Source organism: Marmota marmota, unplaced genomic scaffold (genome assembly GCF_001458135.2).
Source record: "Marmota marmota marmota unplaced genomic scaffold, marMar, whole genome shotgun sequence".
NCBI lineage: Eukaryota > Metazoa > Chordata > Mammalia > Rodentia > Sciuridae > Marmota > Marmota marmota.
In genome coordinates this window covers 15,552,168-15,570,731 of record NW_025999880.1, presented here as the reverse complement: position 1 = coordinate 15,570,731, position 18,564 = coordinate 15,552,168, and the positions used below count along the sequence as shown (strand labels likewise).

The 18,564-nt window shown below is 38.4% G+C and overlaps 1 protein-coding gene across 4 annotated transcripts in view; it reads right to left on the bottom strand.

Annotated features, from left to right (window-relative positions):
- Positions 1-14,451, bottom strand: part of Brca1 (BRCA1 DNA repair associated) — a 66,790-nt gene extending 52,339 nt beyond the window's left edge. For all 4 annotated transcript variants that reach the window (XM_048790680.1, XM_048790686.1, XM_048790692.1 and 1 more), the window contains exons 1-3: positions 14,162-14,451; positions 12,790-12,888; positions 4,160-4,213 (exon numbers count right to left, since the gene is read on the bottom strand). In XM_048790680.1, coding sequence (XP_048646637.1) covers positions 4,160-4,213; positions 12,790-12,888; positions 14,162-14,175 — 167 coding nt within the window. In that variant the 5' untranslated portion in view covers positions 14,176-14,451. The remainder of the gene's footprint in view (positions 1-4,159; positions 4,214-12,789; positions 12,889-14,161) is intronic.
- Between the last annotated feature and the right edge of the window lie 4,113 nt (positions 14,452-18,564).

Here is an 18,564-nt window from a genome sequence, read left to right as displayed (position 1 = left end):
GAAATGATAAAATCTTAGTCACAATTGAATTAGATAATATAAACTACATAAATATATAATTAAAATTAATTTTACCTATTTCGTTTTACTTTTTAAAATGTGGTTATTAGTCAGGTATAAGCACACGCCTATAATCTCAATAACTTGGGAGGCTGAGGCAGGGGGATCACGAGTTCAAGGTAAGCCTCAGCAAGTTAGCAAGGCACTCAGCAACTTAGTGTTTATTAGAAATTTTAAGTTACATTTATGATTCACATGTGATTTTAGCTCTTCTAGAAAGTATTATATATTTCATTCATTGTTTGAAAACTTCAAGTCAGTAATGAATGTCCTAGGTAATTTTTTTGTTTAGATTAGTACTATTATCTTTTGGGTAAAGTTCATTAAATATTTCAGAACTCTATAGTTACCCAGGTCAATAAAACTATTTTATTTTCAGCAATCAGAGTTTACCCATAGAAAATTCAGTTAGCACAATTAATGCTTGGGAATATTCTTCCCAGCTTTCTCATTATATAGATCAAGGTATTATATAGATTATAAAGATAATACAGAAGAAATTTCATGAAAAATTTGATGTATTACATAGGCATTGTGTTAGTCCATTTTTGTATTTCTATGACAAAATACCTAAGGTTAGATAATCTTAGAAAGAAAAGAAGTTTATTTCGCTCACAGTTCAAGAGGCTCAAGGCATTTATTGATGGCCTGTTTGCTGGCAGTTTGTGCAATGAATCACATGACAAGTTATGGGGAGTACCAAGTGTGCCCTTGGTCTTTCTCTTGTTATAAACTTATCAGTATTCAGTAAAGGGTATTCCACTCTGATGACCTTATCTAAACCTAATCATCTCCTAAAGCACGCCCCCCCCAACAGTATAGATTAAGTTTCCGACCTCTTAGTACCTTACAATGGGAGTTAAATTTTAATACATGAACCCTTTGAGGACACAGTCAAACTATATCCAAACCAAAGCAGACATTATATTGGATTTTAATCTAGTCTATCATTCAAAACACAACATATGACTGGCTGTTCTTAACATAAGTCTATTTTAGGAATTCCAAGCCTTCTTCATTCTTAATTACTTAAAAACACAAACTCTCTCAATCTCGATCTCAACAACTGTCTTCCTCTCCATCTCTAACAAGGTCAACCACCTTATTCTCCCGCAAAAGCTTCCTGTAGAATCATTCTCCTTTTTATTCATTATTGCTTATAAGTAATAGCCCCTGTCTTTTTTTTTGTATCCATTTTTCATTTCCAATCCATTCTGCCTTTTCTTGGACCTTCTCTCTTAATGTCTTTTCCTCCCTGAGGGGTCATTCCTCTCTTAACACAATAAACATATGCAAAGTTAGGTCCTTTTTTCTTAGATATATTCTATTTTCTTCTCTTCCTACCTTTGTTCATGTTACTTCCTCTGCCTGTAATTTTCTTTTTCTATAAGCTCCTTCAAAGTAACTAATTTAGTCCATTTTCCCTCCCCTCATTTTTTGAAGTACTGGGGATTGAACCCAGAGACTCGCGCATACTAGACAAGCGCTCTACTACTGAGCCACATCCCAGCCATTTTTATTTTAAGATAGGCTCTAAGTGGCCTGTGATGGTATTGAATTTATGATCTCTTGCTTCAGCTTCCTGAGTAGCTGGGATTACAGACATGCCTTATCATGCCTGGCTCTTCTTTCTTCTTTTTTTGGAAGAAAGCCATGTTGGAGATTGAACCCAAGGCCTGACATATGCTAAGCACGTACCCCAATTCAACTTTTTCTTAATATTACAATATTATATTCAGTATTCATTAGTCAAGATGACCAGAAAGCATATAGTGTATATCAAAAAGATACTCATCAAGAAACAGGGATGGTGCATGCCTGTAATCCCAGCAGCTCAGGAGGTCGAGGTAGGAGGACAGGAGTTCAAAGCCAACCTCAGCAACAGTGAGGCACTAAGCAACTCAGTGAGACCCTGTCTCCAAATAAAATACAAAAAAGGGCTGGGGATGAGGCTCAGTGTTCGATTCCCCCCGAGTTCAATCCCCGGTACCAAAAAAAGAAACAAGGAAAATCACAACATTTACTTGTGTAGTGGGGCATACCCACAATCCCAGCTATTCAGTGTTAATGAGGGAGAAGGATCAAAAGTTTAAGGCCAGCCTCAGCAATTTAGCAAGATTCTGTCTCAAAATACAAAAATAAAAAAGGTTAGGGGCGCTCAGTGGTAAAGCGTTTGTGTAGCATTTGTGAGATCCTGGGTTCATTCCCTAGAACCACAAAAACAAAAGACGAACCCTTTAGGTTTGGGTATACAGCTCAGTGGTACAATGCTGGTTTAGTTATACAGGAGGCCTTGGGTCCAAAATTCATCCCCATTAAAAAAAGAAGAAAACAAAGGTTAATTTCCAACTTTCTTTCAACTTTTAAAAACTAGGACTTTATTATTTTGTTTCACAAAGTTACCAATCTGTGAAGAAACTGGGCTGAAGAATCACAAGAAAACTGTTGGAAACAGATTTAAACCAGTGGGGTAACATGGGAAAGGAGTAAAAAGACAATGGAAATGAGCCTCTGGGTCTTTGTTGGGACAAAAAAAAGAAAGAATAAGATAGAATTCAGAAGAAGGAAGACACTAGCCAATTGGCAGACTTGTGCTCAGAGGGTATGCCTCCAAAGGAACAGGTTTCCTACAGCTTCAGCCAGCACTCATTATCCTTAAAGCAGCAGCTGTTCCCTTTTTTTAGATTATGGAAACATCCTAAGACTGATCAAAATTATGGATTGTTTTCCCAAAAAAAGTACATGCTCATAGCTTTTAATGTAATTAAGATTTAAATTGAATATAATTTTAGGACATTCATGAAGACTATTCATGAACAAATTAAGAACTCTTGAATTTTAAAAGTTCCGAAATGATAGATAGAAAATTAGTAATCATGGTCAACTCTGGGGAGGAAAGCAGGAGGTGGGGTTCTTGGGTGGGAAGAAAACATACTGTGTATCATGTACTTTTTTATATTAATAAACTCATAACTAGGTACATGGCTTGCTTTTTCAATTAAAGGAAAAATTACTTTAAACAAACTGACATTCAGAGTAAGACTCAATCAATAGCTTAACATCAAGGAAAAGAGAAAGTCATGTTTCACTAAATTACCTACACTACTTTTCCTGAAATTCTTCAATTAAGAGACATTTTCATTTCAAAGGGCAAGATCCTTAAATATGTAAATACACTCATCCCCTATGAGAGGATATTGGTTCCAAGACTCCTCCATGGATACCAAAAATCTCCTAGTAGTTAAATCCCTTATATGAGATAGTATTTGCATATAAATACATACAATCTTAAGTCATTTCTAGATTGTTTATAATATTTAATACAACGTAAATGCTGTGTAAAGTTTTTATACTGTATCATTTAAGAGAATGATGAAAAGGTCTGTACACGTTCAGTGCAGACATTTTTTTTTTTTTTCTGAATAGTTTGACCCATGTTTGGTTGAATCCAAGCATAGAGAGCCTACAGATTTCGAGGGCAGATGGAAGGCTGACTGTGTAAGTTGAATCACTGATATGAATGAATTTCAGCCTAAATAAAAACTAATTTCAGAACCCTTCCTATCTTTGCAAAGATGATAAAGCAGGCAAGCACTGAACCTTAGAAGAGGGAAAAGAGAAGGGCATGAAGAAATGAATAGAAAGGAGAAACTGGGAAGGCTGAAAAACAATTTGCTTGTTTCACAACTGCTTTTATCCTTGGACACAAAAACCAAACAGCTATTTAAAGTGATTTTATATCATTTTTTAAAAAATATTTATTCATAAGTTTTAGGTGGACACAATATCTTTAGTTTACATTTATGTGGTGCTGAGGATTGAACCCAGTGCCTCGTGCATGCTAGGCGAGCACTCTACCACTGAGCCACAACCCTAGCCCCTTACAACACTTTTTATATACAGATAAGCTATGTAGGAACTATGGCTTCAATCACTTTATGATGACTTCCTAAGTAATTCTCTGAGGAAGAATGAATAGAATTGGGTTATGTTGCATTTAATTGAAGAAAGTAAAGATTCTATAAAGTTAGGTGTTTCCTGTGTTATAAAGAATAAGCACAAAAGCTAATAATGGAGCCACAAAAACACCCAAACTTACTTGCAAAATATGTGGTCACACTTTGTGGAAACAGGTTCTTTGATCAATTCCAGACTAGAGGGGTAGGGGGAAAAAAAAAACCAAGAGAAAATAAATAAGGCTTAATAATTTATTTAAAAATAAATAACTTTTAGTAAAGAAGTTCAACTTTAAGCAGTTATAACTGAGTCAAAGTATGACTTTAAGTTCATTCAATTCTTATTAAATGTCTGTTATGCTAGGAGCTAAGAATACAGCAGAAAATATGATCCTTAACTTTACTGAACTTTCAGTCATTAAAACAGAATTATGTGAACTTAATACTCTATATTTAATTGTTAGCACTGAAAAAAGATCAGCTGATAATTCTTCAATTAATTACTTTTCACTGATATATATTTTTGAGCTAATATGTTGAGTATGCATTTTACAACCTGATGAAACTCCATAAAAACAAAAAATTTCCTCTTACATTACTTTCCCCTTATTCCTGGTTTCACTTTCTAAAATCTTAAGTTACCAACAGACAATCATGGTCCCAAAATGTTAAATAAAAAATTCTAGAAATAAACAGTAAGTCTTAAATTGCATGCCATCCTGAGTAACATCATGAAATCACGCTTCATCCCTTCTGGACCATGTGCAGGTTGTATTTGCTTCTTGTTGTTAGTCACTTAGTAGAAGTCTTGTTTATTGTACTGAATGTCAGGGTATGAAAATGCTTGTGTTCAGGTAATCTTTATTTGATTTAATATGGCCCCAAAGCACAAGAATAGTGATGCTGGCAATTTGGATATACCAAAGTAAAACCATAAAATGCTTTAGGTGAGAAAATGAAAGTTTATCTTAGTTTATGTATGTGTGGGGGAAAAAACAGTGTATATATAGGGTTCAATATATCCAGGCACCCACTAGGGATCTTGAAATGCATCCCACACAGATATGTATTTCTTTTGAATTCCCTCAAAATACTTTTTTGGTATGTGATTGTTTTTGTAACTCAGTGTAGGAATTTTTGAGCATTTACACACAAAAAAAACAATAGTAAAATAAACTCCCGGTACATCAACTGATTTCAACAAATGGCCAATCTTCTTTTATCCATACCTGCCTCTATCTTAGATTATTTTAAAACAAATCCCAGCCATCATATCATTTCCTCTATAAATATTTTAACTATATTCTCAAAAAAGACACTTTTTTAGCATGATCATGAAACCATTATTAGTTCTAAAAAGAATTGCCTTAATATAATTTAATATATAACTAATGTTCCAAGTTGCTTTGCTGTCTCATAAAAATTATTTTAAACATTTTTTTAAAAAAATTTTAATATTTATTTATTTTTTTTAGTTCTTGGCGGACACAACATCTTTGTTTGTATGTGGTGCTGAGGATCGAACCCGGGCCGCATGCATGCCAGGCGAGCGCACTACCTCTTGAGCCACATCCCCAGCCCCATAAAAATTATTTTATTTATTTATTTATTTTTTTTTTTAGAGAGAGACAGAGAGAGAGAAAGAGAGAGAGAGAGAGAGAGAGAGAATTTTTTTTAATATTTATTTTAGTTTTCGGTGGACACAACATCTTTGTTGGTATGTGGTGCTGAGGATCGAACCCAGGCTGCACGCATGCCAGGCGAGTGTGCTACCGCTTGAGCCACATCCCCAGCCCATAAAAATTATTTTAAATAGTAAGATATGTTTAAATCAGGACCCAAACAAGATTCATACATTGTATTTAGTTGCTATGTTTTAAGTCTCTCTCTTTTTGGTGGTACAGGGGCACTCTACCACTGAGCTACATACTTGGCCCCTTTACATTTTTTTTGAGACAAGTTCTTCCTAAATTGCCCAGGCTGACCTTGAATTTGTGATCCTCCTGCTTTCGTTATCCCAAACCACTGGGATTATAGGCTTGTACCACTGTGCCTATCCTTAAGTCTCTTTTAATCTATATTTTTTCCCTCCCGTTTTTCTTCCTTGTCATTTATGTCAAAAACATAACAAAAGGGCTGGGGTTGTGGCTCAGTGGTAGAGCACTTGTCTGGCATGTGTGAGGCACTGGGTTTGATTCTCAGCACCACATATAAATAAATAAAGTCCATTGACAACTAAAAACAAACTTAAAAAAAAAAAAAAAAAAAAACAAGGGCTGGTGGTATAGCTCAGTGGTATAGCACTTGTCTAGCATGTAAGGCCCTGGGTTCAGTCGTCAGCACACAAAAATAATAAATAAGTAAGTAAAAAGATCATCTGACCTTCAGAATTTCCCATATTCTGGATTTTGCTAATTGTAACTCTATGTTGTGATTTAACATGTTCTTTTAGCCTCTTTATTTTCTGTAAAGTATACCGACAAGCTCAATCAAAGTCAGATTCAATTGTTTGGCAAGAACACTTTACAGATGTACTGTGTACTTCTATTACATCACTTCGGAAGGGTCATGTTTGATTTTCCATTACTTGGTAAAAACAATGTGATATAGCTGAATGAGGCAGTACATGCCCATAATCCCAGTGAGTGGGGAGTTTGAGGTACAAAAATTGCAAGTTTGAGCCATCCTGGGAAACTTAGTGAGATCCTTTCTTACATTAAAAAAAAAAAAAAAAAAAGATCTGGGGGTAGAGCACCTCTGGGTTAAATCCCCAGCATTACACACACACAAAAAAAACCCCAATGTAACTAATACTCACTAAAGGAAATTCCCATCCCTACCTGTCTATCCAAGAAGTTTCAAGGCCTTTTTGAAATTAACTCATTAAGTAATACAACAAACATGTATTGAGCAGCTACCAGGAAGGCACTGGTTTTGAAATATAACAGTGAACAAAATAAAGCCTCCCCTCATAAAGCTTTTATTCCAGTTGCAGTAGGCAGTTGACAAATAAGAACAGATGGGGAAATGTTAAAGAGACAAATAAGGCAGGACAAAGGGGACACGGAGTGCAATGTGTGTGTAATGGGGGATACACAAACACACACACACACAAATATGTTTTTGACAAATGACAAGGAAGAAAAACAGGAGGGAAAAATCTATAGAAAAAGAGACTTAAGGCTAGGAAGAGTGGTATTAGGCCTATAATCTCAGTGATTTGGGATACGTGGAGCAGGAGGATCATATATACACACACACACACAGACACAGACACACACACACACACACACACACACACATAGGGTCATAAGAGGCCTAAGAAAGTGACAATGGAAGACAGCTGAATAATGTGATGAAATCAGCTATACAATAATTGTGGGTAGAATATCCCAGCAGAGGGAGCAAAGATAAACCCTGAGCAGGATTATGCCTGGTGTTTGTGCAGACAGCAGGTAGGCCAGGGTACTAGGATGAAATAGTAGAAGAAGTAGAGAGGTAGCTGGAAGCCTAAACAGGTAGGAATCTGTTAGTTATTTAGATTCGTACTGAATGAGAGCTTTAGAAACTGAACTTTGGTGGTCAAATCTAGACAGGACATTAAAGAAGGGGTATAACCTGGTCATTTGAGAGGAATATGGTTCTTTTCATTAAATGTTTAACTTTTTAGAAAAGGATCACAAGAAAAGCTGGGGGGACAATAGCCTTGTTCTAAAGGATTTGGTAATACAACTCTAGTAATCATGGGGTTTTTGACGCAGGACAGGGCAATGAAAAGAAAAGTACTGGCCAAAGTCAGAAGGTTAGGTTTCCACTATCAGTTCTCTCTTCATCTCTTTTTTGTCTTTATAGTACTGAGGGTTGAACCCAGGGCCTTTTACATGCTTGACAAATGCTCTACCATTGAGCTACATCCCTAAGCCCATTTCTCTCTCTCTTTTTTTTTAATCAGCACCATACCCTTGGGCCAAGTCCTCTACATGAATCTCAGTTTCCTTCTGTCACCTATCCTTCCAGTCTTCTGGGACTATTATGAAAATAAAATTTAACGTTACTTGGGCAACTGCTTCACAATATGAGATGACTTGTACCAAAGTCAGTATTATTATTGAGACCAAATGTGATTTTAAAAAGAAAAAAAAGAATGCCAATTTGTTACTAAATTACTAAAGCTAGATATGAAAGAAATTCTCAGTAAAAGAGAAAATTGGACTTAGCTATGATACCAGATGGCTTACTTTCTCACCACTGACTCAATTCTGAAATAATTATATTTCAGTATGGTAATTATAATCCAAGCTACACAAACATACTGTAAACACAAACTCTGAACAGATGAAAACTCCAATATGTAAAAAGGTAATGACTACTGAAAGAAGATCTTGAAGACCAAACAGGAGCAAAAAAGAAAAAAATTTTTAAATGTTCCCCGTCTCAGTCCTGATGAGAATAAATGTTTACTATAAAGGTGATTCAAATATTTTAAACTCGGGCTGCCGTTGTGGCTCAGTGGTCAAGTGCTTGCCTAGCAATGCAGGAGGACCTGGGTTCAATTCTCAGCACCATATAAAAATGAAGATACTATGTCCACCTAAAACTAAAAAATAAATATTTTTTAAAAACTTAAAAAAATATATCTTAAACTCTTTAAACCAGGCAATATTTGAGCCTATTGCATATTTGCATTTTGAAGTTACTAGAAAAAGCAGTTAGGTTTAGGTTTAAAAAACAAAAAACCACCAGGGTATTTTTTTTTTTTTTTGGTATAGTGCTGGGGACTGAACCCAGGAGTGTTTTAACAGAGCTACACCCTCAGCCAACACCACCCTTTTTTTTTTTGGCACCAGGGATTAAACTCAAGGTGCTTAAGCACTGAGCCACATCCCCAGCCCTATTTTGTATTTTATTTAGAGACAGGGTCTCACTGAGTTGCTTAGTGTCTCACTTCTGCTGAGGCTGGCTTTGAACTCATCGATCCTCCTGCCTCAGCCTCCCAAGCCACTGGGATCACAGGCATGCACAACCATGCCCAGCTCTTCAGCCCTTTTTATTCTTTGAGACAATGTCTTGCTAAGTTGCCAGGGTAGCCTTGAACTTGGCATCGTCCTGTCTCAGCTTCCTGAGTAGTTAGGATTATAAGCATGTGCCAGTGTGCCTGACTAGACTACCCAACTGAACTGGGTATAGTATCAAAGGCCTATAATTACAGATGGTGGAAGGGCTAATATGGAAGGACTATTTGAGCCTAGGAGTTCCAGACTAGAAAAAAAAAAAAAAGATATAACTGCAAATTGTACTATTGTACTATTCTGAGCACTGTGAAAAAAATAATGAAGTTGGGACCAGAGGCAGTAGTGAAAGGTTTTCGTTTGTTTGTTTTGGTACAGGGGATTGAACCCTGGGACACTTAACCACTGAGCCACATTTCCAGCCCTTTTTTATATTTTATTTAGAGACAGGGTCTTACTAAGTTCCTTAGGCTGGCTTTGAACATGCCATCCCCCTGCCTCAGCCTCCTGAGCCTGTAGAATTACAGCTGTGCACCACTGCACCCAGCAATAGTGCAAGTCTTTAATTCTAGCTACTCAAGAGGCACTCAATCACTGAGCCACATCCCCAGGCCTATTTTGTATTTTATTTAGAGACAGGGTCACACTGAGTTGCTTAGCACCTTGCTTTTGCAAGTCTGACTTTGACTCTAGATCCTCCTGCCTCAGCTTCCATAGCCACTGGAATTACAGATGTGCCCAGTGCACCTGGCAATGTGTAAGTTTTTTTTTTTTTTTAGTTGTTGATGGACCTTTAATTAATTTATTTATTTATGTGTGGTGTTGAGAATTGAACCTAGTGCCTCATATGTGCTACGCAAGCGTTCTACCACTAAGCTACAATCCCAGCTCAATGTGTAAGTTTTTAAATTGATGGTTTAACTTGCCAGAATGAGAAAGCACATTATGTTTTTATGACTGAGTCCCATGAGAATGTAAAATAAATGGACCCAGATGCCACATTATTGAAAACTTTTTGATCACTATAATTATCATATATGTTTTGTGATTTTTTTTTAAAAAGCAGCTATCTCCCTACAATGTTATTTCCTGCTTTCCTGGTTCTGATTTTTCATAAATTAGGCTGTAAATTTTATTTATCTATTGTTTTTGTCAAGCTGAAATGTTGAGAGGTAAGAGAATGATTACTTATAAATTGCGTTATTTCCCTGAAAACACAACTTGTATTTTCTTTAATCTTATTAACTTGAGTCCAAATATGAAAAACAATTCTCATGAAGCATGAAAGCAAATTTACTTGAATTTTCTCTTCTTCATTGAGGGTAAAGGGTAAGAGGTACAACTTTTTACAAAATCTTTTTTATTTAGAGATAGGGTTTCGCTAAGTTGCTGAGGGTCTCACTGAATTGCTGAAGCTGGCTTCAAACTTGTAACCCTCTAGCCTCAGCCTCATGAGTTGCTGGGATTACAGGTGCTTGCTACCATGCCTGCCTCAATTTATTTGTGAGTGCTACCCACTACTAATCATCACTATATTTAAAAAAAATAATAATAATGGGGCTGAGGTTGGGCTGTAGCTGAGTGGTAGAATATGTACTTAGCATTTAAAAAATCCTGGGTTCAATCACCAGCACCAAGAAAAAAATAAAAATAAACTATCAAAGAATCAATTTAGTTTATCAATTAATTTAGCTTATTGAGTGACTTCCATATCTTAAGTACTATTCTAACTATTGAAGATACATAATTAAACAAACAAACAAAAACTTTTGTCCTCATAGAGTTTATATTCTGTAGGGAGATGAATAAATCATACATAAGTCAGATAGTTACAGAGAAAAATAAAACATGAAAGGGGGATAAGGGGCATGTTGGGACATTATAATTTTAAATAGGATTGCCTGGAGATACTTTTTGAAAAGGTGGTATATGAAACAAGATTTTTTTTTTTTTTTTTAGAGAGAGAGAATTTTTTTAATATTTATTTTTTAGTTCTCGGCGGACACATCTTTGTTTGTATGTGGTGCTGAGGATCGAACCCGGGCCGCACGCATGCCAGGCGAGCGCACTACCGCTTGAGCCACATCCCCAGCCCTGAAACAAGATTTTTAAGCCACACAATTATTAGGGGAAGGAAATCCTAGGCAGAGGGAACAAGAAATACAACAGTTCAGAGGCAGAATATGTCATATATGAAGAACAGGTAAAAAGCCAAAGTCTCAAGAAAGACCAGAGAGGAGAGTGGCAATAATTCTAATTCTTCTGATTTTCCTTTTTGTTTTTTTACCAAAAGGGTCTAAAATATGGATTCCCATCTATTTAGTAGATTTAAGAGAAACTATATCTGTTTAGTAGTTCTTAACCTTTGTTGTATCATGGACTCCTTCTCAGAGTAATGCTTTAAGTTTTTTTAATTTACTTTTTCTGCAGAGATCAAATTCAGGGCCAAATTCAGAGATCAATTTTCATGCTAGGCAAGTGCACTACCAGTGACCAATACCCCCAACCCTGAGTAATGCTTTTATGCCTAAAGATACAAAATTATACAAAAATCTAACCTACAAGGGTCCTGGAGGGTCTACAAGAACTCCAGAATATACACAAAGAAACTTTATCAGATAATGGCAAGGTTTTTTTTTGTTTGTTTGTTTGTTTTAATATTTATTTTTTGTAGTTGTAGTTGGACACAATGACTTTATTTTATTTATTTACTTTTATGTGGTGCTGAGGATTGAACCCAGGGCCTTGCAAGTGTGAGGCAAGCGCTCTACCGCTGAGTCATAACCCCAGCCCCAGGGTTCTATATCTTGATTGTACATTGATCCCAGGGCCTTCAGTGTGCTAGTTAAGTGCTCTACTGCTGAGCCACATTCCCCAACCCTAGATATATAATTTGTCAAAACTCACTGCCTTGCACACCTAACATCTCTACTGCACACCTAACATCTCTGTATTTTACTGTATGTAAATTTTACCTCAATTAAGAAAAAGAAAAAAAAATTGAATAATCCAGCCCTCTCTTCATTTCATAAATGGAGAGAAACAAAGACTCACTCAGAATCAGACCTTCTAAAAACCTTCAAACACTTTCAGTTTTTTTTTGTTTGTTTTGCAACACTGAGGATTGAATCCAGGGGTACTCCACCATTAAACTATATCCCCAGACCTTTTTATTTTTAATTTTCAGACAAGGTCTTGTAAGTTGCCCAGGCTGGCCCCAAACTTTGTGTGCTATGACACTTCTGTTACTTGAGGTTTTGTTATTTAAATAACTGGGTCAATTTTCATCAAATATTATTCCAAAGATCAATCATCTCAGAGACACCAAGCATTTATGATTTTATTTTTCTGTTAACTATGCCCATTCAAGCAACCAAGCTGGCTTTAGAGCTGGAAGAAAAGCCTAAGTACCACTTAATCCAAAACAGATACCTGTTCCAATGCAGCACTAATCCAGACAGTCTGTAAACTGGGGAAAAAGGGAGCTGACTTAAGTACCCTCATCTTTTTTTTTTTTTTTAATTGTCCATGGACCTTCATTTTATTTATTTATTTTTATGTGGTGCTGAATATCAAACCCAGTGCCTCACACATGCCAGGCAAGTGCTCTATGACTGCGCCACAACACCAGCCCAATCACCCCAATCTTAATAGATTTATTATATTTTTTCCTTCCAACTATGTATGGTCAATTCTTCTCATTTGCTTAAGAGATAATCATACAAGGAAGAATCACAAACTAATAAACTCTTCTGTTGACTTACCAAATTGGACACTCTAAGATTTTCTGCATAGCATTAAGGACATTTTGTACTTCTTCAACACGAACTGCAGATAAATCCATTTCTTTCTGTTCCATTGAACTTTAACACATAAAATACAAAACATAAGTAAATAAACCTCTTTAGAAGGTTTATAAGAACAGCATCTTGAGTATCATTTCTAAATAAAAGAAAATTAAGACTGGAGTGCTATATAATTATTTCAACCACAGACCAAATGACAAAGGTTTCATTCAAAAAAATTCTAGCAGTTGCTTTTTGTGATTAGACTATTTGAATTCTCAATTCACTCATACATAGCCTCCAACCCCTTCCTTTGGTCTTCTCCTTTTTCCAAGAAAAGGAAAGCCACGGTGGGTGACTGATTGGGTGTGGGGTGGTATTGTCAGCTTTCTCCATCATCCTGGCTGTTTTCTTTTTCTTGCTTGAAACCAAAAACAAGCAAGGCATGATAGCATGCACATGTAGCCTCAGCTCCTCTGGAAGCGGAGGCAGGAGGATCTCTTGAGCCCAGGAGTTCAGGGGTCTGCCTGGGCAACAGGAGACTCCACCTCTTAACAAGCACCCCAAAACACCACCAACAATAAAACCAATACACGTCAACCCTTCCCTACTCCACCTCTTCCCCAGTGTTTCCCAATGATCTGCACTCATTTCACAATATTCCACAAATGTCTCAGCCAGTTGCACCTGTTACTACTGATGTCCCCCAACATGTACTTCCTTCTACTCCCAACTCAAAACGCATAAAAATCCAGTTAGGTTTTTCGTTTTGATACTAAGCATTGAACCCCAGGGATGCTTTACCATTGAGCTACATCCCCGGTCCTTTTTATTTATTCATTCCTTTGAGACAGGGTCTCGCTAAATTGCTGAAGCAGGCCTGAAACTTGCCATCCTCCTGCCTCAGCCTCCGAAATTGCTGGGATTACAGGAGTGGGCCACCGCGTCCAGCTGGATCCAGTTCTTAAGGGTTCTTTTCCGCAAAATCCTGTCTGCTCCTCTTCGTCAAGGTCCTCTCCTCACATTTACCAGCCAATATTCTTATACTCATGGTGTCCCCTTCAAGGCACATTCCAATTTCTAACACCAGGATTTTCCCTCCAACACATTGTGCCGCCTTCCTATCCTGAGAGCGCCCCTTCCAATCCACAAACTGTTCCCCTCCCAGGGTTTCGCTCAGATTCACACTGTCTTAGGCCCTTCAGGATCCGTCCGCCGCACCTTCTCCCCGAGCCAAATAACACCCGTTTTGCTCTCCTTTAGGAGACGCTATTCTCACACCAGCCTCCCGCCTGTCACCATGAATACTCTTTGGACCCCTCTCCCGTCCCTAGGGCTCTTCCATCTTTACCCAGAGCAAAGCATCCAAGTTTCCCGGGCCCAGGGACCAAGATATCTGAGAAAGCTCCGGGGATGGACTATCCAGAAAGTCTCGAAGAACTCACGCCGCGCAGTCGCAGTTTCAATTTATCTGTAATTCCCGCGCTTTCTGTCGCCAAGGAAACTGGCCTTTGCAGCCCAGCGATAGCCTCTCAGAATGCAAGATCAAGACACGTTGGCGGAAGGGCGGGGCATAAAAGGGTCGAGGGTCTTTCGGGGCTCGGGATTGGTTATCCATTCTTTCCCTGAATGACGTAATGAGCGAGAGACGGAAGAGAAAGAATTGAGTCTTCTATTACGAGCGCGCCAGCTTGCCTCTAAGTTTCCAGCTGTGGGGTATTACATCACAGTAATTACGGTGCAAGTGTTGGAATAGTCATCTAAGTCTCGAATAAGAGCGCAACATAGTACCCAAAGCAGTGGAAATGAGGCTACATTGCCCCCCCCCCCCAACCTTCCACTGCAATGGAAGTCTTCAGTTTAGGTAAATAAGAGGATAGTGGGGTAGGAGGGGCTGCGACTTCCAGCATGCATTGGGGAACAAAAGGCCTTCGCTACAGTGTTTCTTGGAAACTGTAGTCTGATGAAGAGGAGCTTCCGACACCAGAAGCGGACACAATTCTTAAGGCAACCCAGTCGGTAGATTGGAGACCTCTTCACGTTATGTACATCAACAGCTATGGATTGGAGTGTTGTGTTTTTCGCGTCTTAAGAGTGGACACTGGACTAAACGTTAGAAAGACTACAATTCCCATCAGCCCTGCAAGTCTCAGGCAAGTAGTCCTCTAAGGTCAGTGAACTGAGGAAAAGCAAGAGTTACCCGCTCCGCCTAGGAAGGGGAAATTCGCCCATGCCCACGTCTGCGCACCTGTAGTTCCGCCCCTTCGGCCCAGTGTTTGTTATTGTTGTGAGGTTCAGGCTTATCCTGCCCCGCCCCCGCCAACGCAGCTTCAACCAATCAGCAGGGTAATAATTTTGAGGGACAAATTGTCAGAGCCAATCATCTTTTTGGAAACTCAGAGAAACAGAGGACTAGGCCCTGTCTCTATCCGCCATGTTAGATTCACCCCGCAGGGATAACAGCAGGCCAAGAAGCGAACGGTCCTTGCACTGGCCTCCGGCAAGCGCCCCCCGGGGGCGGTGTGCTGGTAAGGAAGCAAATGCGGTTACCTTGGTGTGGGGTCACGTCGCACCAAGAGGGCTTGGGAAAGTTCAGAGGAGACTCCTGAAAAGAGGAGAGACTTTTTTCCGTGTCTAGGGCAGCCAATCTTTTTAGTGACCAGATGAGAGAGCCATTCATGTTCTTCTGAGGGATCGTGAGGGTGGATACCGCTGGAGGGATTGAGAGTCCGTGAATCAGAACGCTGGGTTTCTTCCGAAGGAAGACCGAGATTCTCCAGTTCAAAAGCTCAAAAGCTCCTAGGCAAAGAAAATGAGAGCCCTAAGGGGGTGGTGACACTGTCTTGGGGACATCGAGTACTAGGAAACGATAATTGGGAGACTAGGATTAAGACTGCAAGAAAGAAATGACATTACCCATACACCTTCCCCATTCCATCCTCTTTTTATTTTTTTATTTTTTATTATTTTTTTGAGACCCTCTTAAAGAGATCTCCTTGGTCTGAGACTTTTGGTGTTGGAAAGTCACTCTTTCCTATTTGTCAACTATCTAGTTTTCAGGTCACACATTTGAAAGCCTGGATAGCTTGCACAGGCTTCTGGTGAAGACAGTAATCAAAGATTAGGTTCTAAGGTCGGTTTCATTAAAAGTATTTGTTGAAGCTGAAAAAAAATCTGCATAGAGGAAAAGCTGATTTGTGCCAAGTGAAGGTGAGTCAGTAGCATGAACTTATAATAACACCAGTTATGAAAGCTGAAGTTCTAGGCCCGAGTTATCTGATTCTACTGGTTTAAAGTCTACAGGAACAAATGGAACTAACTATAGCTTTGGTATTTCCACAAGTTCAAGATTAATGCTCTTACTGAAAGAATTCTCAAATGTAAGCAAAAGAGATGGACATGGATTTTTTTTTTTTTTTTTTTTTTTTTTGGTACTGTGGATGAATCCAGGGCCTGGCTCAAGCTAGGCAAGACTCTACCACTAAGCTATGTCCCCAGCTCTTTATAAATTTTATTTTGAGACAGAGTCTTACTAAATTGTCCAGGCTAGCCTGGAACTTGGATCATCCTGCCTCAGGTTCCACGGTAGATGGGATTAAAGGCATGTGTCACCATGTCCGGTGTTAGGCAGTTCTTTATGAAGACCTGGCTGTGGTCCAGTTGAATTAGAATCTCTGACTTCCTGTTTTCTGCTATTGGCAAACCAGCTGGGTGAGTTCCAGATTATCCAACTGATTCTAATTGTGTGATTTGAGAAAAGGGAAGGATACATTAGTTTCCTTCCAGATTCTCAAAAAGTGTAAAAGAATGTTTCTTTTCTTTTGGGGTTGGGTGGGGTACTGGGAATTGAACCCAGAGGTACTTTGCTACTGAGCTACATTCCCAGTTCTTTTTATTTTTGAGATAGGGCCTTGATAAGTTGCTTAGGGCCTAAGTCACTGAGGCTGTCCCAAAACTTGAGATCCTTCTGCCTCAGCATCCTGAGTTGCTGGAATACAGGCATGTGCCACCATCCCTGGCGGGAAGAATGTTTTTTGAAGTTGGAAAGTGAGAATGTATTTTGGAATGTCACTTTTGGCAGACTGAATCAATCACTTCATTCCCCTCATTTTTTTCACAAAGTCCTGGGAATTTTATAGGAATTCTGACCAATCTTGAGGACTCCAAGAATTTTATGCAATGTGAATAAATGCTTGATGGCAGCAGGATTGGGCCTAGAGACTAGTATTATTTTGGCAGTGAACTGAACTTTAGGTGAAGACAAAGAACGGGAAAAAATTTATGGGTTTTTAAAAAAAATCTGTAATCTTCAGAGAGTTCAAGATTCTCAGAATGATAACCTCAAGTGTATTGTTTCACAGGGCAGTGCTTTATACTATTTTAATGCCCTAAGGACTGGTTTACTATAATAATAATTTTGTATTTTAAATGTTTTCAAAGAACTTGCACACACTTTTTGTGTTTGTGCTGAGGAGTAAACCCATGCCTTTGCACATGCCAGCATCTCCCTACCATTAAGCTATAATCCCAGCACCCCCTCATTTTTACTTAGTCCCTACAATAAAATTGTGAGATAGGCAAAGCAGAGATATTAGTCCTGTTATACAGATTAATTAACTAAAGCTCAGAGATGAACAGACTGTTCAGAGTTAAATGACTTAAGTCTTCCTACCCCTTCTTGGGAACTTCCAGGACTTATTCGTCTCATATCGCCTATATGCGGGGCAGAATCTGAGTAGCTGCAGATTAAAAATGGGATGAGCTGGGCCTGGGCACATAGACCTGTAATCCCAGCCATTTAGGAGGCTGAGGAGGAGAATCATAAGTTTGAGGCCAGCCTCAGCAGCTTAGTGGGACAATAAGCAACTTAGTGAGAACCTGGCTCAAATTTAAATTAAGAGGGCTGGGATATGTATGTGTGTATAAACAACCATAATACCATTATTGTGTCTAAGAAGTTAACAGTTCCTTAATCTAGTATCTATTCTGGTTTAAAAAGATTTTTTTTTTTTCCTTGAGACAGGGTCTTGCTAAATTTAAAAATTAAAAGGGCTGGGGTATAGCCCAATGGTAAAGCACTCCTGGGCTAAATCTCCAGTACCAAAAAGATATACATATATATATATGGTTGTGTATATATGTACATATATGTATATACATATGTATACATGTGTGTATAAACAACCATGATACCATTATCATACCATTACAATTTCTTAATCTAGTATCTACTCTAGTCCCCCCCAATTTTTTTCTTGAGATAGGGTCTTGCTAAGTTGCCTAGGGCCTATAAAGTGCAGTCAGTCCTTAGAGATTTTACAAATGCTAGATGATTTCTGTGCATGTAGTCAAAATTTAAATACTGAGCAGACTTTGTTGTTGTTGAGATGGGGTCTCAACATTATATTAACCAGGCTGGCCTCTCCTGGGCTCAAGCAATTCTTCTGCCTCAGCCTCCTAAGTAACTAGGACAACAGGCTTATGCCACTGCACCTCGCTCGACTTCTATTTCTAATGTGGAGGTTTCTAATTACTAAATTTTTGTGTTTTATTTAAGTCAAAGTCTTTATGACATAGTTTGGGCACTAATATCCTTATTTCTTAGAAGAAATAGTTCTAGGCTAGGGTCGTAGCTCAGAGGGGGAGAGCTTGCCTTGCACTTGTGAGGCCCTGGGTTCAATCATCAGAACCCAGGGACACTTAACTGAGCTACATCCCCAGCCTCTGCCCCGCCTCCTTTTTTTTTTTTTTTTT